Consider the following 25,405-nt stretch of genomic DNA (forward strand, 5'->3'; position numbering starts at 1 on the left):
GAAATGACAATTGAGGGGATGGATATGCTAATTCACCTGGTTTGATCATTCCATAATACATATATGTATCAAAACATCAAATTATATCCCAAAAATATTTACGGTTACTATTTGTCAACGAAAAATAAAACAAAAATCTGTGATTGATGGTGAAAAATACATAGAATCTTAGAAAATAATGCTCCAAAAGTTTAATGGGTCCTCAAGGAGGTAAAAACTGAGATACAGGGTTGCTGTCTGTGTTCACATTCACATTCACATTCACTGTGTTCACATTCAGTAGCCGAGGCTACTTCTTATACCTGTGGTCCTCAAGTGGACCTGAAACCTATGTGATATTAGAGCCACGAATAAACTTGTTATGTCTTCCTGAAAAGTCCATTTTAGTCATTGAGTTTTAGGGAAGATTGTTTTTATGTTTAAACAAACAGATATATTAGGAATTCATAGTAAGTTTTGCATACATTTTATATAACTATAAAACATGCAAAATGCTTACATGATTCTGAGATGCTTACATATCCCAAATCCCCTAGATCTTTCTTTCTCCTATTAGATGTACTTTGAAAACAATGTTCAAAAAGCATCATACTATGCCATTCAGTCTGAAGAAGGGGAAAAATTGGTATATAGCTACTTAAGTAGAGAGAAAGTTCTAAAACACAAAAAGTAGTTCTATAGCATAAGAAAATTGATCTACCCGAGATGTGACTGATGTTTCTGTTTTTTATTTTATATATATGAGATCTCATAAATATATCTCAGTCTGAAGTATACATATATTTTAAAGCAGGTTTTGGTGGTTATCTTAAAAGTCACATTTAAAATTAGAATAGTCCCTGTCCCACTTAAAAATAAGATGAAAAAAGCTTTTAAAAAGTTTTTTATAATTGACAGAGAATAAAGCAGGCAAGAACAAAAAATAGGACGAAAAATCACTTCTCTTTGTGCCACAGAAAAAAATATCACAAGCTTGTTTGTTTTTGGCACCCAGTTTATAGCCTAGCAATCTGAGTCTATGAACTTAAGCCTTCATGGATGAGTGCACCAATTGGCTTTTGAATTACAGGATAGCGTCACTCAATTAACTTTGAGACTAGCCCTTTCAAGCAATATAGTTAGCGGTGGCACACAATATTTCAGTTCTAAAATGAGAATGTCAACTGTGAAACTAAATTTACAATTTCAGTTGTTTCTCTATCAGCCCCCTCCCACACTTACTACGAATTTGAATAATACAACTACAAGAAGCATTGAAATAAAAACGTGTGCATTCTAGGCTTATCAGCAAGTCTTATCACTTTAATTACTTGGAGCTTGTCAAAATATAGGCTGATGCACACAAGGAAATCTGTGCCCTGCATGCCACATTATTAATGCTTCACCCTTAGCCAATGAAAGTAAATGTTTACCCGGCTGGGGCAACAAAAGATAGGAAGGGCTGGGAAATCATGACCCTGCACTTTGCAGCGTCCCCATAGAGTTCACCGTACTATCCCTATGCCAGCAAGCTCACTTGAAGACCGAACTGCAAGATACAATTAGAAGGAACAAGAATTCCCCCAGTACAGCAGACCATGTAAATACTTATATATTACACACATGTGTGTGCACATACACGCATCCCTCACATGTTTTATCAGTACTCCTTAGTAATTAGCACATTATTAAATTTTGCCTCTGCTGACATGTCTATGGTCAAACTGTCAATGAAAAAGTTCTGTTAAATGTTAAATTCTGTTTTAAATATAGAGGGCCTATCTATCACCTGGGCTTAGGAAGCCATCTGCCACATACCAGAAGCACTTTCACATTTAAAGGTGTTAATTTATTGGTGACACTAACATATTTCTGGCTTTTTACAAGATTAAATATAAGCCATATGAAGTATTGTTACGATCATCTGTAGTCAAGCTATAATTGACATTAACCAGATTTTAGGTTTAAGAAAGAGAAAAAGAGAGAAAGTATGTGTGTGTGTTTGCGTGTGTGTGTGTGTTCAGGGTATGCTGAGCAGGGATATGGAGTTTTTACCTTATAAGCTGTCTGACTTAGTGAAAACCAAAATACTCACTTGAACGCAAGTATATCTTTAATTGTATGTTTTCACTGTGGAACTTACAAATTAAAAAAGCATATCTTAACAAATTATAATAATATAAGCTAATTTTGAGCATTTGCAATGTGCCAGGAACACTTGCATGTAACAACTCATTCAATCCTAGTAACAACTGATGTGCTATTATATGTTTTTCATAGTTGAAGAAATTGACAGGTTAAGTAACTTGCCAAAGTTGCCAAGTTCACAGGGCTAACAAAAGCTCGCACTCCTGATTTCAAGCCATACGACTCCTTGTTAGCAAATGGGTAATAAAGTCTTGTTTATCCTCAATTCCTACTGGTATTGAGTGTGAGGAAAGTAGAGCGGACAATGAAGACGTGAAGCCTCTGAAACAATTCAGTGAAGAGTTACTGAATTACATTCCAGCAGGTATAATTTCTTGCAGACTTAAACAAGGAAAAATTACCTATAAGATTGATAAAGCCTCTGCAGTAGAAAGAGAAATGCGTGATACAATGATGAGGCAGAGACATCAAATAGCCATATTCACAAAGAATTAGAATCAACATAAATTCAATATTGTTGTAGTCTATTTTCAAAATGGTTGCATATGAGCCAGGCGTGGTAGCACACACTTGTAGTCCTACTTACTGGGGAGACTGAGGTGGGAGGATCCCTTGAGTCCAGGAGTTGGAGGCTGCAGAGAGCTATGATCATGCCACTGCACTCGGCCTGAGTGACAGAGGGAGACCCAGTGTCTTAAAATCAAAATGGTAGATATGAAGTAGTCTGAGGTCGTTTTCACTGAACTGTGGAAAAAGGCTTCACAATTGTCACCCATGCATCAAACAAGTGCTGCTTTTAAAATGTGAGGTGCAGTTACAGGTCTCAGAAAAATAATTTAATGTTGAAATAGGAAAACACTGTCTGTTTACAGATGACAGACAAAGAGGCAATTGTTAAAGGTATGTAGTCTGTCATTGTCATTTTCACCTAAATGAAAATAAACACAAATGGTGGAATGTATTTAAGGCAAATAGAGAAAACAGTCCAAAGAAGATTTGAATGTTGTTAGAGTTGGAAAGAAACTTAGTGAGCAATTTCAACCTGTGCATGTTACATAAAATAAAATTAAGTTCAGGAGAATTTGATCTCCCCGTGCAGGTGTTATCTTCAGCTCTGGGTGTGAGTCGCACTTCTAGCGGCAGTGTATGGAGTAAGGACACAAGAAGATGATACCTAGAACCCTGGAAGCTTCAACTTTGAGAAGTGGGCAGACAAAGAGCAAACCCATGAACACAGCTAGTTAGGAGCAATGGAGAGAGAGCAGCAAAGCCAAAGAGTGTGATGTCATGGGAGCCTGGGAAGGAAGGAATTTCAGGAGAGAATAAGCATCGGTGTGATGATAGAAAGAAGTCTAAGAAGATCAGAACTGGAAAATGATCATTAGATGTGTCGGTTATTGTTTGGTAGTGACGTTAGCAAAAGCAGTTTCAGGAGCGTGGTTATAACAGAAGATGGCTATGTTTTAAGCAATGAATGGGAGAATAAAAAAACAGATAAGACAGTAAGGGAAGAACTCATATTCAATAAGCTTGAAGAAAAGAAAAAGATGAAGCAGTGGACAAAGAAATGCGTAAGGAAAAATGGTCAGGTGAGAATGAGAGGAATAATTGAAACCATGCGGGGAAAGGCAATGAAAACAGGTGTCCCAGCTCAGGCTGATGCATGAGCCTTGACAGGAGACACCCAGCTTGCTCCAAGATCATGAAGATGGGAAACGGATGGACACACGTACAGCTACGTGGTTCTCTCACCTGAGTTTTTTTTTTATGTTTGACTTCTTAAATCACATGTAGGTTATTTTAACAAACGATACAAGGTTTTAAAAAAATCTCCTTCCCTTATTGCCCATGCGAAGTCTGGAATGAAGGAATAAATGGTCAGCCTCAAGCCTAGACCCTGCACTCACAAGGAGTTAGGCAAGCTCTTGCTGGCAGTGTGCATCTTCTCCCACACTCCCTTCCCTCCATCCTCCACTCACAGGAATCATTTCCTCATTCTCCAGATCCTTCCACCAGCTACGGAAATTAGGTTCTCACGCCATTAGAAAACACTGAGGAGATTAACAGGGAGGAGTTTAACTATCTTCAGTCGTGTGAAGGCTGGCAGGTTCTCAGCCTTGCCAACTATCTATTTTCCTTGCGTGGTTTCTGCCAGAGGCAAGAGCAAACAGCAAACAGAAGAAAAGGGTGGTAGCAGGAAAGAGTACTCTTGAAAAAATTAAAAGAAAAAGAAGAGACAAAGACTTAGAAGAGGGAAGATTACTGCTGAAATTAAACCAGAAGCAGGTTACAAAAGAAAGGTTGGTCACAGAATTAAAAAGCTATTATGTGTATTTGTCTAAGATTTTGTGGATTACCTAACGTATTGGATTATACAGCTTATTTCCAAACAGGTTTCCCTCTACAAACATGCACCTACCAGATACCTGTTTGAGTCCTTTCCTGAGAACCAAAAGCTCTGTGTACAGTTAATTATGGTTCCTTCCTCCAGTAAGAGACTAAGGCAAGAGGTTACCCTGAAAGGTCATGCTGCCCTAATATTTTAGCAACCTCGACTTTGGAATTCTTTAATTGTAAGAGCGAAGATATATTTTTCAAACTAGATATTAGATACATTCTTCACTTCCACCATTTCACCCTTAATCTTAAAGGTCTGCTAGTGATTTCCCAGATGGGGAACAAAGTCTCTGAATTACTGATGTTAGCCAGAACTTGCTAATTTAAATTCACTGCAGAGGGATTCGCAATAGCTATCTTGCTTAAGGGCATGCACTCCTAAAGTTTCAGGAATCCTCAGGATTTTCGAGTGTTGGGCAATAATGCAATTCTGCTTCTGATAAAGCTAGATTCACTTAAGCATTTTTAAAGCACCTAACACATGCTTGACACTGGGCTGTTTGCTGAGAATATAAAAATGAATGATATGTAAACTTAGTCCCTCAAGATCTCATACATAGAGAAAAGCACAAGTATGTATTTTATAATTTCCACGATCTGATTTCTTTGGAGGTTGTTAAAAATCAGAATGCCAAGACCTCTGATATATCCATTATCTGCGTGTTATCAGCAAAGCTACTTCAACATAAATAAGCAAAAGGATATATAACAGTCAATTAGGCAAAATAAAAGTTCTAGATGAAGAGACTTTATCTAAAAGAGTAACAAATGAGAATAGGAGAAATACCAACTACCCACCTGCCCAATCCCAAGAAACGATAATAAAGAAACACAGTCACCCACACACACACACTGCAACAACCACAATGAAAATCTTACCTGACTTGCCCACGCCTGCTCTCCCAAATATTGCCAGTTTGACCTCTGCACTTTTAGCCATGATGGGTGCTGGTAGACAATTTACTGTTGTTAAAACTAAAACACTGAGCAAATCTTTCTGGTTCCAGTCTTTGGATTCACCATATCATTGTAAATCTTGGAAGAGTCCACAATCCTTAAACAAAAGAAATGTGGGAATTCATAAGAGACTGGAAAATGAATTAATATTTATTAAGCATCTAGTATATGCCAGCCACCATTCACTTTATCAACATTTTCTAGTTTGATCTTTACCACTATCCTGCGAGAAGTCTATGGTAACTTACTGTAAATGATTTAGCTAATAAATGGTAGATTCAGGACTTGGATTTTGATCTGGTTGGTACTAAAACATGCATTAGCATTTCAGGACTTGGATTTTGATCTGGTTGGTACTAAAACATGCACTAGCATATCACACACAATAGCATTTCTAAAGTACTTCCTCAAGAAATTTTTCTATGAAGGTATTGATTCTTGGTAGTAATAGAAAGTAAGTACTTAAAGTATGTGAATACGCACATTTACCATCTATCTGTAAACATTCAGTGTACAAACACACGCAGTGGGGCAATGGAGAAAGTCACTTTTGGGCCTCTTCATGTCTCTTTGGGTTGAATAATATACATTCATATTAGTCAATTCCAATGCAACACAATTCAATTTTGCATCTCAAAGTTAAATTTTATCTCAATTCACACTTGATCACATGATGAAGTCATGTGACAGATACAGATACACATGTTTTAGGAATCAATATATAATATGTAGATTATATTTTTATATTTTGCTGGGCACCATGCCCTGGTACACAAACAATAAATGCCATGCTCCAAGTTATTATTCCTTTTCTATGATGACTTCAAGTAAATTAGTTTATAATGCTGTCTTAAAACTTGGGAAATAACATTACGTACAAAGTAAGCACATCTAATTTAGTTTGGTGCTTTAGGAATGACATCTAGGTTCTTAGGACCACGGAAATGTAAATTTGGAAAGAGCTTTGGTGGTGGTGGGGGCTGGAGTGGGGGTCATCTGAAGGAAACTTCTAGCCATTCTTCTAGCAAGAATCTTCCCTTAGGACATAACGATCATTCCATATTCCATTCCTGACTTACCACTTCCAGGTATGAAAGGTAGGCTCATTACTTCTGAAAGCTGCTTCATTTCTCTAATTAGGAGAAACTATCTTTCTAATATTGAGCTCTAATCTGTCTCCCTGTGGCTTCTACTCATTTGTCCTGGTTTTTCTCTATGAAATAACTCAAAATAAGTCAACTTTTTATTTCACTCAGAACCGTTCAAGGATCCTAGCATCTAGGAGGACCCTTGCTCCATCCTAGGCTTCTTTTTTCTAGGAACTTGAGGCCCAGCCTGTCCACTTGTTCTTCCTGGAATGCACACTCTCGTTTATGTTTTTTTGACCTTTACTCCCTTTTTCATCATGTGCATTGCCTCCTCAACATCTTAATCACTTTAAAAACGTGGTGTCCACTGCATTCCACTTTGAGATATGACCTGACAAACTGACCCAGTATAAATTCCCTGAGATTTTCACTATCGTTAATCTGCATACCATGGCTGTACTGTAGCACAGCCAATCACAATAAGCCTCACATCTTTTACATGGACTGCAGACCCCCTCTTTCTGAACTTTTGCAATCAATGGCTTAAACCTAAATACAACACTGCATTTTTACCCGTGTTAAACTTAATCACATCAGTCTTCATAATTCATTCAGTTTTCAAGTCTGTAAAGACGTTTTAAACACAAATATGTTATCTAAATGTGTTAACTGTTCCTGCTAGACTTTTTCCATCTATAAATTTTTACAAAGAGCTTCTTAAGAGAGAGAAATAAAAAAGTGGAAACCCTTCTGAAAAAGTATTTCTACAAAGACATTAACATGCAATTGTTTTCTTCTTTATGTATTTAAGCTATCATCCTGTACCTAACAAGGTTTTGTATTTGCTGATTTTCAAAGTGCCAGAGCTTCCTCTGAAGGAAGGAAAAATCAACATTAACATTAGCTATTGTTTACTTCATCCTCAATAATGAAAAAGTGTCTAAGTAATCATTAATAACAAAAACCAGAAGCTTAAACATCTGCAGTTTGTCCAGTCCCATATTTTTGGCTAAAGATAAAAAGATTTCCTTATTTGTCACTTTAGATGCATTCATTAAGAAAAGGCCCCTATGTCTTCAAGGTTTAGTGCTTCATCACAGAAACATAATATATGGAGATATATTAACTATTTAAATTATAAATGAGAAGAGGTGCTAGCAAGTATTTCTTTGAAACATTGAAGTGTCTGGAGCTAGTATAAACAATAATTTTCTATTTCATGCAAAACTGTTAATATCCATGGATATAAAATGCAAGTAATTATCTCTCTGATTAATATTTCATGAAAGTAGCCATCAAATGTGATTTTTAAAAAAATGACAAGTCACATTTTTTAGTAACTCCTAAATGGCCTCAGAGGCATAGGAATTTCACTTAAGAAAGAGAAATTGTGTGAGCTATTTCTTCCATTTATAACCTAATAAAGATACAGCTGGTTATTGTCAACCTAGTGTTATGTTTAGAAAAATCACTTAAAGGAAGACACAAAACTGACATGAGTTTTTCAACATTTTATTTCTCACATGAAAATGTGAAAAGTTACATTTGACAAGATAGAAAACAAAAATAAATTTGTAAATTGTTGTAATAAGTAAACTGTTGCCAAGTTTCTGATGTTCACAATAATTCATAATCTGAGAGCTTCCATATGTGGATCTAAGAAAATCCATTTGTCCTAATGTTCTGCTGAAATATTCTGAGTAGGGCTGAAATTTGCCATTCACTTTTTATGTGGATGGTGCTTTATTAGGACAAAAACATCTCAGCTCCTATCACTCCTAGAGGTAAAGTCATGCCTATTTAGTTTGAAGGTGTAGGTTTTTTTTTTCCTAAACATAAATTAAAGGAAAAAGGAAAAACGCTAGCCTCCAAATCCTGTATTATTAGTGATGCATTCAATGATTTATTCCACACTTACGCTACGCACATACAAATAAAAGTAGCTCCCTTCGAAGAGCTTACACTCTGTTAGACCTATGATATTTAGATCACTGTAACCTTATTTACTTACTTATTTAAAGAAAGTTTTCATTCCTAATAAATCATTCTCAAGGCTATATTTATCAAGGTTCATGCTTTCTGCTTCCTCTTGGGGGTGGGGCAAGCAAACATCTTTATAAGGTAATCATGCTTGGAACTTCTGTTTTCAGGCGCTCATCAAAATCAACTGTAGCTATTTAGGGAAGCAAAGACCCTAGTCTAGTCCTGGAAATGAGATTCTCTTCTTTTTTGGCCTCCCGTTCTCTGGTTCTGAAATTAAGTTTTCCTGGTCTCATTACGAGGAATTCTCCCTCTTCTTATCACTACGCAGTACCCACAGCAAACCAGAATTGTATAAGCCTCTTGGCTATTTAATGTTGCTCTGAAATCAACAGGTATCTCACAATAATAAACAAACCCATTGTGGACTGCAAGTCACTTGCTTTCAGGCTAGGGAGAAAATGCAGCCTTAAGTCACAAGGGCATTTTTCTTCTCAGCTAGGAGAGCCCTGTCAAGCCAGGCTGCCGGTGTTCACATCTCCCTCTCAGCGAACCCCAAAGCCACCCTGGGAGGAGGACCCGGTGACCAAGAGGACTGACTCAGAGGCCGAGTGCTCTCAGGCGCTCGGAATGGGTCTGCAGGAAGTCGTCCCGAAAGAGCCACCTGGACACGTGCGTGACACTCACCTGTTCACACTCTCCAGGCCAGGAGAGCCACGGTCCTCTCTGCAAGTTCGGAATGGGTCCCCCAGGATCGCGAAGCCCTCCCACGCTGAGCAGCCCAGGCTTCGGGTTGCGTTTCCAGTTGCTGGGCTGCGGTCGTGGGTGGGACTAGCCGCAGAAGCAAGTGCCACTGGCCCGGCGGGGGTCTCCTCACTCTAGCTCGCTCCGACTAGCGGCGGAGGGACTGCGGCAGGACGCGAGCTGAGCCCGGCCAAGGCCGCTGCGCTCCGCGGCCAGGATGCTGCAGTGCGGCGCTTCGGCGCCCCCTACTGGGTTCAGAGGTAGACTCCTCCCGCCGCGCTGCCTCCCAGGCCTGCGAGCTTGGGTCTTTAACTTGCTGCACCCAAGACGGGCTTCCCTTTTTCACTGGTCATTTCCAGGCCTCTAGGCTCTCACCGAAGGGCAGCTTTCCTCGGTTAAAAGCTTGCCTAAGAAAGCATCACTACGTGGTTTCTATTCCTTACTTCAAATGATCCTTACAATATCTCTTTGAAGTATTTTTAATTCTCTCTCCATGATACCCAAGAGGCAACTGAAGGAGAAGGTAATGCAAGGCTAGCAAATGACTGGAATGAAATCCAGACTGGATTGGAAACTGAGAGATGCTAGGAAAAGCAAACACGGAATTCAATTGAAATTCTACTCATATATTTGAGAAAGTTCCAAAAACTTCTCGTCCTTCTCACAAGATCAGCATTTGTAGGATTTGCATTGGAGTCATACTCCATTATTCTCAGACCGTAATAAAGACAATTAATATGCGAGCTGTGCTGGACCTGCTTTCATATCCCTCATCTGATTTGATTTTTACACCCTCTCTTCATGTAAGAACTAGTATTATAATTACCAGCCTTTCACAGATGAGGAGGTGAGCTTCAGAGAGGTTAAATGATCTCCCGGAAACTGAAACTTCTGAGCAAAGGAGCAGGAAACACTTATGTTATTGTTTTTCCCTTACAAATCTGGGTATTCTTACCAAGATACCAGGCGGCTTCCAGAAAACCAGTGTTATATAGAACAGACAGGGGCCTAGGGCAAACTGAACGATCTGCAGAATGTCATCAATGGGAAGGGAGGTAACCATGGGGGCAATTTCCAGAGGCCAGGCTGACCTGGAAAGTCACTGCAGCCATGAGTGAATGGCTGAATGGAACAGCTAGATCTATAGCAAAAGGAGGAGTTCCCTTAGCTGAGCAGAAGTTGCCCTGCTAGTTCTTTGAGAAAGCTCAAACACTGTATGGTTTATGAGTTTCCTGATCCCTCATGTATCCCTCCCTCCACACCCACACATCTGGATTAGATGCCTCCCTCTATATCTCACAGGACCCTGTGATCTTATCATTGTGTTTGTGTCGTACTCATTTCTGCTCCTCAGTCCTCTCCATTAAACTGTGAGCTCCCAGAAGCCAGGAATGTACCATGTGTGACTCTGGATTCCCAGCATCATCCATACAGTGTATATACCTACAGCCTGGCATATGGTAGGTAGTTAAAAATACCTACTGAATTGAAGGAATTAAGATAAAGAAGAAGTTGTGACAGGATATGTTTGAGCTTTTTTACATACTGGATTTAGGATACACCAGCCAGTAAGAAACTGAATGTATGGGGCTGACATTTAAGAAAGAGGCCTGGAAAAGAGAGAGACTTTGGTGTCTTAGCACGCAGAAGACCTTTGAAGTCTGGGATGAGATAATAATTGCCCAGATTGATTATATAGAACTTACAGAATTCCAATTACATGGAATTGTGTGGCATTAAGGTGTTCAGGTTTCACATGTTACCTTGTTTCCCCCATTAAATCTTATACTCAGGGCAAGATTTAATTTTTAAAAAATTCTGTGACCCTATATCGATAAATACACTGTTTACAGAGACTTGAGTTGGAATTCCCACTTTGCCACTCTTATTTAATAGGAGTTATTGACCAGCCTGGCCAACATGGTAGAGACATCGTCTCTACTAAAAATACAAAAAATTAGCCAGGCGTGGTGGCACGAGCCTGTAATCCCAACACTTTGGGAGGCTGAGGTGGGCGGATCACCTGAGGTCAAAAGTTCGAAACCAGCCTGGCCAATGTGGTGAAACCCCGTCTCTACTAAAAATATAAAAATTAGCCAGGCGTGGTAGAAGGAGCCTGTAATCCGAGCTACTCCGGAGGCTGAGGCAAGAGAATCACTTGAACCCCAGAGGCAGTGGTTGTAGTAAGCCAAGATTGCACCATTGCACTCCAGCCTGGGTGACAAAGAGAGACTCTGTCTCAAGAAAAGAAAAAGAAAGAGTTTTCGAAGCGGGCCCAAGACAGGTCCCATTTGTAGTAGTTCTTTTGGAACTTGCCTATGGAACCTGATTCTCTCCATTTTCCTGCTTAGCCCGTATACGACAGCAGTCCTCCCTCAACTAGGGAGGCGTTTGCACACACACCTGCAGTTCTTGATGTGCTGCTCTAAGAGAGATGAAGTAGCTCTCTTGGAGCCTGACACCCACTGTGTTATATTTTCTGTATGTATCCTATATTCTGTAGGCTGCTTCCTTTGTCTTGAAAGCAGCAGAAAGAAGCGTCCTCTCTTGTACTGCCTGCCTCATGGATCAGTAGGAAGGGCAGAGGACACTTTGTACTTATGGTTCCATGATATACATCTGCTGGGCAAGAATTCTCCTGGGGAAAGGGGAAGTGCTTGTCACATTCCAGTCTCTTAGCCTGGCCTTAGGTTTCAGCTAAAACCTCTAACACAAAACAAGTAGATGAAGAGTTCGTATAACCACAAAGCATGTTAGAAACTGGAATTGTGTGTGTGTGTGTGTGTGTGTGTGTAGCTGTTAATCATGGTTGTTGTAAATAATTCAAACAGAAGAAAAAATACAAAGATGTAGACAATCACTCCGAGAATCACACTATCCAGAAATAATAACCATTGTTAACATACGGGGACCCTTATCATTCCAGATATTGTAGAAAACAGACATCTTGAAGGACAGGTGTGTGAAATGGCACAGATATGCTAAGTATCATCATACTGTAGATGCTATTTTTAATTTAAAAGTACACTTAATGAAGCAGAAGATAACAAAATTAAAGTGAACATTAAAGAGTGGCTGAACTTTAGATATTTACTCACTTTATGAGATATTCACCCTAAAGATTCCTTTACAGTTTGAATTATTACATAAAACCAGATCTGAATTCATTATGCTTAAACATATATTTGTTTTAGTCATTATCAACTGACTGTTTGCTATTTAAAAAGAAGAAAATAGCTCTTTCATTATGTCTCTTTTTTTTTCTTCTCTCCTTCTATATTTTTACACAGGTTTTATTTGTTCATTGTCAAGATTTATAACATTCACATTCCACTTACAACTCTCATTCCCAAAGTTATTTAAACTTAGTTCTATATTGAAATAGAATAAATTTCTTTAATTAATTATTTTATCATGGTTTTTCTATTATTGATTATTTTGATTCATCTTCATTAAGCAGTGTTTTCAAGAAGGTCTTGCAGGTGCTGTATTGTATAATTGAGAATACCTGTTTCTTCCTTTTCTTGTTGTTTTTAAATTTGTTATTAGCCTACTTTTGTTTACAATGGCCTTCCTCTCCTTTTTTTTTCCTGTGTAGTGTTTTTATATTTATTATTTGTTTCATTTTAAGTCCAGGACTCATATTTGCTATGATACAAATTCAGTTAATTGTGCTTGACTTCATTCCTACCTTATCTGAAGCCTGTTTGTTTTCTCTATAAAGCAATGGTTTGAAGATGAGCATTGTATTCTGTCTACCATCCTGAGATGAGAAGATGGTAAAGGAAAGAGAAGAGGGCTTCTGAGTCTCTGTGCAGCCTCTGATAGAGGTTACATGCTCTACTTTTGTTCTCAGGTTTTGCTAAAGACTCTGTCTCAGGATTTAGTGCAGGTAGTCAGGATCACATACAGTTTCAGAAAGATTCCCTTAAGCCTGAGATTGCATTCTTCATTCATTCTTGGAGCCCTCTACTCTCCCAAGCCATTTCCACTATGACTATTCACTCTGCCCTCTCCTCCTGTCAGAAAAGTATAGTTGCTCAGTTCATTTCACTCCAAATTTGGAGATATTCTTAATTAGTGAGAAAGAATACTTAGGATTTGATCACTCATCAGTACTGCTTCTGGAAAGCCGGGACTTTCTACATCATGATCTTTTATTTTTTTTTTTTTTTTTTTTTTTTTTTTTTGAGACGGAGTCTGGCTCTGTAGCCCAGGCTAGAGTGCAGTGGCCGGATCTCAGCTCACTGCAAGCTCCGCCTCCTGGGTTCACGCCATTCTCCGGCCTCAGCCTCCCGAGTAGCTGGGACTACAGGCGCCCGCCACCTCGCCCGGCTAGTTTTTTGTATTTCTTAGTAGAGACGAGGTTTCACCGTGTTAGCCAGGATGGTCTCGATCTCCTGACCTCGTGATCCACCCGTCTCGGCCTCCCAAAGTGCTGGGATTACAGGCTTGAGCCACCGCGCCCGGCATGATCTTTTATTTATTTATTTATTTTTTTTTATTTCATTTTGAAGTTACACGGCAACAAATGATACTCCTTTCCTTATTTCGTTGCTACTAATGATTATCTTTTGACTTTGGGATGGGCATTTTATTGCTGTTACCATTTATTTAGTTAAATATTAGGCAAAAGCAAGACTGATTTTAGTTAAGATTGAACTTTCCTGTTTACTGGGAACCACTATAAAGGCTAAGCAAAATATACAAAATAGCTGTTTAGAAGCATTGGCAAACAACCAAGGCAGGACTGCACATCTGACAGAAGGAATGTGCTAGAGTTTAGCCCCACAGGCACACAGATTTTCTTGTTGGGGTCACCTTAAGGGCCCATATCCATGAAAGTGAAGCCCAAATATCATTGAGAGGTTAGAGTTCAGGGCTACTAAGGCAGCTGGGTTCAGAAGGCTATCAGAATGGGTAGCAGCCACAGAGAGAGAAGCTCAGATATTTGCATGGAAATGTCCCTAGGATCTTGGCTAATTTCAGGGCTGCACATTGCGTGGTGAGTCTCTGAGACATCTGGTAAAAAACAGCTTCCTAAAGTCTGAAAGCTCCTGAATCCCAAGATCTGAATTCCAGAGTTCTCTGAGTACTGAGAAGACATCAGAGGTTCAGCCCAGTCAGAATTTAGCACTCTTTGTGAAGTAGGAGTGAGGACAATGCCTTAGGCAGAAGAGCTGTAACCTAGGACTAAGGGTGGATCTGAAAGACATCCCCCCACAACAAAGACTGAAATGAGACCTTTACAGGAGCAATCTCATCCACCAGCAAATTAACAGCCTGCCGAAACAAAATACAACACTCTTGAAAAAGTTAACAGGATCCAGAGCCTGTATAACCATCATCTACAATGTCAAACCTACTGAATTAGTCTGCTCAGGCTGCCATAACAAAGTACCCCAGAATGGGTAACTTAAACAACAGAAGTATATTTATTACGTGTATGGAGGTTAAGAAGTCCAAGAAAGTTTCATTATGAAGCCTCTTCTTTTGGCCAGCAGGCGGCCCTCTTTATGTGCTCACAGGACTTCCTCTGTATGAGTGTGTGGAGAGACAAAGAGAGCCTTCCAGTGTCTCTCTTTATAAGGACATTGGTCTTATTGGATCTGATACCACCCTTATGACCTCATTTAACCTTAATTCTTTTCGGAAAAGTTCTATCTCCAAATAAAATCACACTAAGAGTGTGGCTTCAGTATAAGCATTCTGAGGGTACACAGACATTTCCAGATAGGCAAGAAGCACATACAATTTACCAATACTCAAGAGATAAAAATAGATGATAGATTATCTGAAGTAATTAGATGAAGACTTCAAAATTGCTAGATTATTATGCTAAAACCAAGAGAGGAAATAATTGACAAAAACAGATAAAAATATAAAGTATTTATCATATTTTTATCCATTTGGGGGTATTTCACAGAGAAATAGAAACTATGAAAAGAATAAAAAAAAAACTTTAGAACTATAAATAAATACTTAAAATTAACAATGCATTTGAGGGGTTTAACAGTAGATTAAAAGACTGGAAGACGGAATTAGTAAATTCAAAGATCTGTCATTAGAAAATGTCCAAAATGGGCCACAGAAAAAATAGACAATGGAAAGATGAAAATAGAGAATGAAAAATGCAGAACATGATCAAAAGTCATAACATATATGTAATTGGAGTTCTAGAAAGAGAAGAATGAAAGGATGAGATAAAAGCAATAGTTGAAGAAATAATAGCTGAAAATTTTGCAAATCTGATGAAAGATAGTAATCTCTCAATTCAAGATGTTTCACGAACCCCAGGCAAGGTAAATAAAAAGAAATCTAAACCTACATACATTTCAGTCAACTTTCTGATCAAGATACAGAGGAAATACTAAAAACACCTAGAGAAAAAAACAAAAAAGACACACTGTTTTTAAGGAAAAAATACAGTAAAAATGGATTATAGCCTCTCAATAGAAGCTATGGAAAACCTAGGACAATGAAAAAGCATCTTCAAAGTGCTGAGCTAGAATTCTATACTTGTTGAAATAAGTCATTCGCAGACAAAATTTGAGATAGTTTATTGGTTGCTAGCAGAGCAATGAAAAAATGATTTCAGATGGACGCAAAAACAAAAAATTCTAGTAGTATCAGCAACTCCTGATAGGGTAAATAAATGGGTAAAAATAAATGAAGATTAACCAATGAAAACCACAGTATAAAAATGTCTTGTGGATTTATAATTTCTGGAGGTTAAATACATGACAGTGGGAAACAAAGTAAGAGGTATAAATTAAGTTGCGCTGTTATAAATTTCTTACACATTGAGGGATTTGGCAAAATTACTAACTTAGACTAATAATGTAAGAATTCACTTGCAATTTCTAGGAAAACACTAAAGGTATCCCAAAGTATAACCCAAAAACCTAATAGAGAAGATAAAATAAAATATAAATATTCCATTAATGCAAAAGAAGGCAAGAAAGGTGAAATAAAGGAACAAATAGATGGAAACATTTGTCAACAAATAAGAAGATACTAGACTTACATCCAACTATCTCAAAAATTACATTCAATGTACATGTACTGAGCACTCCAATTAAAACACAGAATATGTCAGATTGGATTAAAACTGATGCAACTGTATGCTTTTTACAAAAATCACTTATTAAATATAAAGGCACAAATAGACTGAAAGTAAAAAAAAAAAAAAAAAAAAAAAAGGAAAAAGATGTTCCATGCAAACACTAGTCAAAGGGAAAGGCCAATTCTGCAACCAACTTTCATTCCATGTCATTCCATACATGAAAGTTAGCCCAAAGCCTGTGTTCTGAATCATAATGCTTCACTACTTTTATAATGCAGCGAAGTTCATCTCCCTTTGTAGTATTTCCTTGCCTTGGCCAAGGTTGATTGCCTCCATTCTTCTTTCCCATTCTCAGTTCATTTGGTGTTGTTCTGAGCATGACAACAGGAATACTAGAAATGAGCACGTGTACAGAAAAGTAAGCTGTAGTCAGTATTTTATGTCTCTTTTGCAGATTCTCACTCTGAAGCCTCCCGCTCATCTGGTCATACCCTCTGGTGGGCAGGATTGCTGGAATGACAGCCCACTTTGTTGAGGAAAGGGAGAAGACAGTGAGTGCCTGTATCTTAGCAGATCTTTGAACCATACTCTCTGAACCAAATTTAGTTCTCATTAGTCCATCTCTGTTTAAACTATTTTTCCAGACTATTGGAGATTAGATTATCCTAAAAGAATTGGGTTTCTTATTGAATTTTTATTGCTATCACTTTTACTGACTTTTAAGTGACTTTTAACTTAGAACAGTTCTAAGATTAGTTGCATATGTCTCCATGTTAGTACTGTGCAATAGGGAAAGAGAGAGACTATCTGCTAACAGTAAATGCAGTTTAGTTATCACTAGTTATATAAGTATTATAGTTATATAAGTTAGAATCTTGATGAAATTAATAAATTCAAATAGAATAATACATTCCATTGGAGGTTAATGCTGCTCAGATGCTATTGGAGGATCTTTATCTAATAAACTGGCGGGGGATTAGAAACACATTTGTAAAGTTCTGACAATTTGTGGGACCTGGAATAACATAATAAAAGCAAAATTTAGCTTACCACAGGGTCAATGTGAAAAACTACATTTACTTATATAGGATAGTTCACGTGGTTTTGTACTTCCTACCTTTACCTTAATGATACGTAAAAACAATTCCAAACTGGAACATTTTTTGAACCTTACAAAATCCAACTTATCATCTATGGTTAAAAAAGGTCAAGAAGCCACATGAGCTAGAATAGTTTTCCCTCCATTCTGTCTCTTACATAGGGTTGAAAGTAGAAACTCTTCTGAAATGAAATCATCGTTTAATGAATCCAGTTGATACAGAGATCCTAATGTTTAATAACAGCCACCAACTGATGCCAATAAGCAGCTAACTCAGGGAAAACTGTGGAAGGTGGAAAATATTACAGTTTTGCTTATTTACATAGTGGCTGGCATGGAGATAGAGCCTGATTCATTTTCAGTATTGTTGAATAAAATAAATACAATAAAATATGTATGATCTGTGGATGATTGAGCATGAAACAGATACATAGTAATTTCTGGTTTAATATTTCATCTGGCTAGCTATCCCCAGCTAAGTCTTTCCAAAATGCTGCCAGTATACATCAAATAAGACATTGATAAAGATGAAAACACACGCCAAAATCTAAAGCCAACACTCAAATAAAACGAACTACTTTAACAGTTTAGGATCTATTCTCCCTCCTTTGTGTGTGTACTCAGTCACACACACACACACACCCCTACACCCCCATAAATATGCATTTTAAAAAATTCTTACATATTGAATCATAATGTACAAATTGTTCTTTTTCTCATTCACTGTGCTTTAGAGATCTTTTCATTTCACTACATACAGATGTACCTCACTGATTTCAACTGTGTTGTCATGGTACTAAGGAACTATATACCAAATACCATTTATGTAATTTTTAACCATCTAAAAGTACATTTTTATATTAGACATATTATTCATCATTTTAATGAGATAAATTCATATATACTGACATAAAATATCTCCAAGACAAAACAAGGGGCAATACATAAAATCTGATGCCATTCATGTGAAAAAATAAGTCTACATAATTTCTATGTGGAGACACACATGATTTCATAGTAAATGTATGAAGGATAGAAAGCTAACAGATGAAAGTCCCGTTGGAGAAGTGTCTGGGGTTGGTGTGGGTAGATAAGGGGGTGCTAGGCTTATCTGTAATGTTTTAGTCTGTTTTATTTAGCTTATCTTATAATGAAGATATATGTATTGCATTAGCTGGCAAAATAAAAATTATATCATATTTTTAAAACTAAAAAGTATATAAACTGGAAAATGAATACATGTATTCTAGAGATGGTTGGAAAAGCTTGTCAAGGGAAACTGGTCCATCAGAAGCAAGATCATCAGTGCAAACATGTAAAATGGTTGGATTTTGCAGTTACATCTTTTAAATGAACACTGTCAAGATGATACCTCATATACTTTTCTCTGGTGGCTGTGAATATTATTTTAGCCAGCTTGTTCATGAAGGATGATGACAGAAAGGCATGGAAGTCAATTAAAAGATGCTGTCATTTATGTCAAACTCTGGGACTGAGCATGAGAGTCACGCTACTGTCAATCATGCTGGTCCTTTGCATATTAGTGTCCCTGCAGGGCTGGCTGAGCAGGGGCTCACTTTTATAAAAGCTGGATTCCAGTGCAGTCACCTTTTCAGTTGCCTTGCTATCAGTGTCTTTTTCTCCATTACACAGATGGTTTGCCCTTATGTTTTTCCCTTTACCTTTAGCTGAATTATAATATTGAAGGATAGAGTTGCTGGAGCTTATTGAAACACAAAAACCAAAATTTACAATTTACTTTTTAAATGTATCCATGGCTCAGAATTTCAGAGGTGAGCAAAATAAACAAGCAATTATAAAGCTGTATCTAGGTGTTTCAAAAATGGAAGAAAGCAATTTCCTTTCTATGTTAATAGTTTAAAGATCTGTAATTAAAGTGAACTTTTAACTAAAACAAGAACTGAGGATTTTTCAATACTGCTACAAAAGAAGTGAATGTTACAGCTGAGAGTGAAATAATAACCTAGGATTAATAGAAGATCATCAGTAGAATCTGGATTGTGTATGAAAACACATCTGGAAACCAATAAGCAGAGAGATGGTTATCTTAGCTGCTGCCTCTAGGGCTCTTACTAATCCTTCAACACGATTGAATAGCAAAGGACAATGATGTCAAAAGACTACTCTGCAACATGTGCAAATGCACATAATTATTCCTGAGTCCACAACATAATGTAGCCATTCTCAGATTCTATAGTTTTGTTTTTATCATAATGTCATTTTATCATAATGTCATAAAGTTAATGAACCTCCTCAGATGTAGCCTTGATAGATCCCATCTAGTCATTTTGTTAAGATTTTGCAAATCAATTAAGCAGATCTCTCATCAAAACTATATTTAAACATTTAAAAAACATTTAAAATGTATGTGTTGCGCATCACATAGAGTGGTGAATGCACAGCAGAAGAGGAAAAATTCGAGGTTTTCAAGTGTGTTGATCCTGGCTGGTGGAAGAAAAGGAGAATGCATGCCTGAAAAGAAGCTCTCACATGTATCTATCCTTGTAGCACACTACAAAGAACTATAGAAATATTTGCCTAATATTAGCTGACCTGCCACCCCAACCAGAGAACATTGGGAGGGATTGGGTTACAGGCTCAACAGGACAAGCCAAGTTTAAAACATGCAGATATGAAAGCCTAGGGGGCTGTCAAATGGCAGAAGGGCAGAAAGGAAGAGAGGCAGGTTTATCAAAGTCAAAATCTGAGACCAGGAGACAATTAGAAGCAAAAACTGGTAGGAGCTAAATGAATAACCTATTTTACAATTATCTATTCTAGGGATTCCATTCTTTTATCTATTGACTTCCAGATGCCCAAATCCACCATGCTCTAAGCTGAGTCTGTACTTTCTCTGTAGCATACTCATATCATACATCTCCATTTTCCCTCCTTCTCTTTATCCCTCCATCAAATAAACCTGTCTGATGTCTTATTCTCTTAGATTCTGGCTGGTGACAGAAGCAGTCTGATAAATTAATTCCTGCCAGATGTTAACTGGGGTAATAACATCATGGATAAGATCAGGAACAGCATAGGTTGGAATCCAGACTCTTCTCTATTAAATTGTGTGTCTGTGAGACAGGTTCTTTTCTTTTTTAAGGTGAAGTGAGTTTATTGGTGTGTACCCTAATCTAATATGACCACAGGTCTTATAAGGAAAGGTGTTTAGGACACAAAAAAGCTCTGAATATGCCTCTGAATACAGAGACAGAAGACAGCCATCTCCAAGCTAAGAAGAGAGGGCTCAGAGAAACCACCCCAGACTGACAGCTTGATGTTGGACTTCTATCCTCCAAAATTGTGAGAAACTAAACTTCTGTGGTCAAGCTCTTCAGTCTGTGTGTCGTATTATGGCAGCTCTGGAAAACTATTCCAGCCTATTAGGACACACATAGGATGCTCCCCACAGAACAGCTGCACGGAAATGGAATCTTATCACGACAGGATCCACCAGCATTGAGAGGCTGACCTGCTATGGGAAATGGCTTCCCTTAAGGAATGGTATGATGCCATGTGAGGGCACCTCCCAATGGAGCTCCTCCCTGATGGGGCTAGAGGGATGAGTTCTGTGTGATGACCCTTTACAGACAAATGCATGGAGTAGCTTCACCTCCTTTTTTGTGTAACAGCCTTACTTTTGTGTAAAAACCTCCCCGGTAAATGTTGGACTGTGAGTCTTGGAGGACGTCTAGCAGGGCCATGGAACTGCGTGCTATATGAGATATCTAGGGTTGGAAGTTAAAACAAAACTGTGGCAACATGCAGAGATACTCATGGTGTTTTCTCTGATCCTCCCACAAGGAGGTGAAAGGGATTTTGCATGTAATCAAGTTGCTACTGGGGAATAATGTCAGCCAGATTCCTCTGGGAGGGGTCAGTGACTCAATTGGGAAAGCCCTAGGACAGAGCCCAGGGATTTCCATATTAGTTTATATGTCCTGGGTTCACCATCTTCTGACAGGTGGCTGTCTCTGGGGACCGCTCGGTGCCTACTCTCACCCTAGAACACTGCTGGTCATGGTTGGTGGCATGGTATACCTGCCCTTCTTTGAAGGAGATGGAGAAGGTGAATCCATCCAACAGATCCCGCTTGATATGTTGTATGGAACTCTGAAAAGACAGTGTCCAAAAGCCAGGCCAAGTGGCGTCAATGACCAGCCTTGCTGTTTCCCCAGGTGGTCACCCAGATTAGAACTTTCCTCCCAAGATCAGGCACATAGGAGCATCTGCAGAGAATCTCCAGTCAGAGAGGAAGCTAGATGACAGATTGAAGTCTCAGGCTGAACATGTGAAAAGAAAAGCTTTGTCCCCAACACTCCCTTTCCCATCCTGCCAGCCATGACCAGAGTATGAATCTGACAGACCCACCTGGCTCCCAACCCCTGACAACCTACTCCTGTCCAGGGAGAGCCCCTCATCTCTTGCTTCCCTAAAACACATGGTGATGGGGAGGGGTAAGGAACAGCCCTGATTGGATCACAGCTGAGGCCTGGCCTGGAAGGGTCTACCCCTGGGCTGCCCTGTGTTACCTGTGGGTGCCTTCTGTCAAATGACCAGAGGCGTCGAGGGTGAGGGTTCAGCGAATGTCCGCAGTCTTTGGAAAGATTCTCACTTTGGCCTTTGTTGAGACAAGGACATAGACAAATGGAGATACAGCAGGAGAACATCTTGCTCTCTTGAGCATCCCCACCAATGGCTGGATATGGAGCTATCCCTAGAATGTGGGTATCTAGTTACCAGAGTTCTAAATTCTGTTGAGGTCTGTCCCCAAGGAAGTTAGGTCACTTCTTCAAGGTTCCATCACCTAGGCTCCTTCCTTTCATAAGACCTACTCAAAGGCCCCACTGGGCTTCTGACCACTCACCCTCCCCTTATCAACTTCTTATTTTTTCCATAAGCCTTTGAGGTACCGGTGGTCTTTGGTTACATGAGTAAGTTCTTTAGTGGTGATTTGTGAGATTTTGGTGCACCTATCACTGAGCAGTATACACTGCACCCTATTTGTAGTCTTTTATCCCTCATCCCCCTCCCACCCTTCCCTCCAAGTCCCCAAAGTCTATTGTATCATTCTATGCCTTTGCGTGCTCATAGCTTAGCTTCCACATATCAGTGAGGACATACTATGTTTGGTTTTCCATTCCTGAGTTACTTCACTTAGAATAATAGTCTCTAATCTCACCCAGGTCACTGCAAATGCTGTTAATTCATTCCTATTTATGGCTGAGTAATATTCCATTGTATATATATACCACGGTTGCTTTATCCACTCAGTTGATGAGCATTTGGGTTGGTTCCATGATTTTTCAGCTGTGAATTGTGTTGTTATAAATATGAGTGTGCAAGTATCTGTTTTGTATAATGACTTATTTTCCTATGGGTAGATACCCAGTACTGGGATTGCTAGATCAAACAGTAGTTCTACTTTTAGTTCTTTAGGGACTCTCCACACTGTTTTCCATAGTGGCTGTACTAGTTTACATTCCCATCAGCAGTGAAGTGTTCCCTGTTCACCACATCCACATCAACATCTACTGGTTTTTGTTTTTAATTTTTTAATTATGGGACAAATTGCAGGAATAAGGTGGCATTACATTATGGTTTTGATTTGCTTTTTCCTGATCATTAGTGATGTTGAGCATTTTTCATATGTTTGTTGGCCATTTTTATATCTTCTTTTGAGAATTGTCTATTCAGGTCATTAGCCCACTTTTTGGTGGGATCGTTTGTTTTTTTCTTACTGATTTGTTTCAGCTCCCCTATGTTGGAGTCAAGGACTCTGGTGCTTCTGACTCCTGTCCAGAGCTCTGCCTACGTTGCTGTCTCCAGCTGTCACATAACTGTGCTCCTGGATCTCCAGCTTTCAAGTAACACACGTGATGTTTTAGCTTTCATCAACCTCCATTACCTTAAAGCAGTCCACTAGGAATTACCTTTAGTCTTAAGAGACCAGGGTGTTCCTTTCCACAAAGTGTTTACCGTGATTTTTTTTTTTTTGAAATAGAGTCTTGCTCTGTCACCTAAGCTGGAGTACAATGGCGCGATCTCAGCTCACTGGAAGCTCCGACTCCCGGATTCATGTCATTCTCCTGCCTCAGCCTCTCGAGTAGCTGTGACTACAGGCATGCACCACCACACCTGGCTAATTTTTGTATTTTTAGTAGAGATGGGGTTTCACCAGTCTGTTGGCCAGACTGGTCTAAAACTCCTGGCCCCAAGTGATCTGCCTGCCTTGGGCTCTCAAAGTGCTGGGATTACAGGCATGAGTCACTGCACCCGGCCCCACTGTGGTTTTGAGGGATGTTTTCCATTGCCCCTTCCTTTGCTACAGTGAGGGAGGCGTTCTACTGATGTAAAACTCTCTAGCAACCTTGGTAGGATAAGAAGAGTCTGAGATTTGGATACTCCCTATAAGACATTGTGTTGGGAACAGGCCCCAAAATCTGGCCATAAACTGGCCCCAAAACTGGCCATAAACAAAATCTCTGGGCACCGTGACATGCTCGTGATGGCCATGATGCCCATGCCTACGCTGGAAGGTTGTGGGTTTACCGGAATGAGGGCAAGGAACACCTGGCCCACCCAGGGCAGAAAACCACTTAAGGCGTTCTTAAACCACAAACAATAGCATGAGCGATCTGTGCCTTAAGGATATGTTCATGCTGCAGAAAACTAGCCAGAGCCCATCCCTTTATTCCGGCCCATCCCTTTATTTCCCGTAAGGAATACTTTTAGTAAATCTTATGACTGGTTTGCTGTCAATAAATATGTGGGTAAATCTCTGTTCAAGGCTCTCAGCTCTGAAGGCTGTGAGACCCCTGACTTCCCACTCCACACTCTATATTTCTGTGTGTGTGTCTTTAATTCCACTAGCGCTGCTGGGTTAGGGTCTCCATGACTGAGCTGGTCTCAGAAACATTGCCTGTTATGTATCTAAACCTCCACTTTATAGTGAAGTGACCCTCACTTTATAGGTACTTAATAAATGATGGAAGTTTCCTCAGGTCTACCCTATGTGGACGGAAACCGATCACTGGCTACTTTACAGGATTTTGGTTTTAATATTTTGTGACAACATACTTATGTTACTTTTGGTTCAAGGAATAGTTAATTTAGGAATTTAATAGTAAGAATTTGTTAACAACAAGAACAGAATTTTTACCCCTGCATTAGATTAATTCCATAAATTTTTTTAACAGTTATTTGCTTCCACATTTTAATATAAAACAACAGGTTTAAACTCTGAAACACAGATTAAAATCAGACTAAAATAATTGCCAGTTTCTTTTAATCACAGAGGAAACTGGGCAAGGAAAATCTTAGGATGGAGAAACTGATAAACACTAAATTAGGAGCACTTGATTTGATATATGTAACCTAACTGGGAAGCAGACATGCATTTTTCTCATTTTAAAGATAAAGAATGGAAATATGTGATTTTCCTCTGTGTCCAGCAAGTCAGGGGCAATGAGTTAGGCAATGAGCTCCCACAAAGTTGTCTCTGAGACACATTACTTCTCACATAATGCAATAGACATGAATGGAAGTGATTAATGTCCTAGAGTGTAATAATTACTCTATCAGCTTCCTATTGTCAATAAGAATGAAAACAACAATCTCTAACACTGAGATAGCATTTTTGTAATGTTCTTATTTCTTTCACTCTACTTTTCACCTCATCATTTTAGAGAAAAGGACGCTGAGAGCTGACGCACATTTTGTCTAAATTTACAAGGGTAATAATTATTAAGTACAAGTTAGAGTTTTTTGAATGTAGTGTGGATTTTGTTTTGAGAAACATATATTTGACCATTTAATCTTTCACTTATAGGTTATCTATATTGCTTATTCCTTTAATACACATTACTGAGGCCCTAATATACCCAAGATACTGTGCTAGATTCTGAGGATACTTCAAGGAATGAT

The 25,405-nt window shown here is 38.8% G+C and overlaps 1 protein-coding gene across 3 annotated transcripts in view; it reads right to left on the minus strand.

The window, feature by feature from the left end:
- The window catches only part of RERG (RAS like estrogen regulated growth inhibitor), a 125,832-nt gene extending 103,735 nt beyond the window's left edge, over positions 1-22,097 (minus strand). For 2 of the 3 annotated variants that reach the window (XM_017945689.3, XM_009180285.4), the window contains exons 1-2: positions 9,237-10,404; positions 5,404-5,578 (exon numbers count right to left, since the gene is read on the minus strand). In XM_017945689.3, the coding sequence (XP_017801178.1) occupies positions 5,404-5,464 (61 nt within the window). In that variant the 5' untranslated portion in view covers positions 5,465-5,578; positions 9,237-10,404. Of the gene's footprint in view, positions 1-5,403; positions 5,579-9,236; positions 10,405-22,011 lie in introns of those variants that run through there. The other variant, XM_009180286.4, reaches the window with a different exon arrangement.
- Positions 22,098-25,405: the final 3,308 nt, after the last annotated feature.

The sequence above is a fragment of the Papio anubis genome, chromosome 9 (assembly GCF_008728515.1).
Source record: "Papio anubis isolate 15944 chromosome 9, Panubis1.0, whole genome shotgun sequence".
Classification (NCBI taxonomy): domain Eukaryota; kingdom Metazoa; phylum Chordata; class Mammalia; order Primates; family Cercopithecidae; genus Papio; species Papio anubis.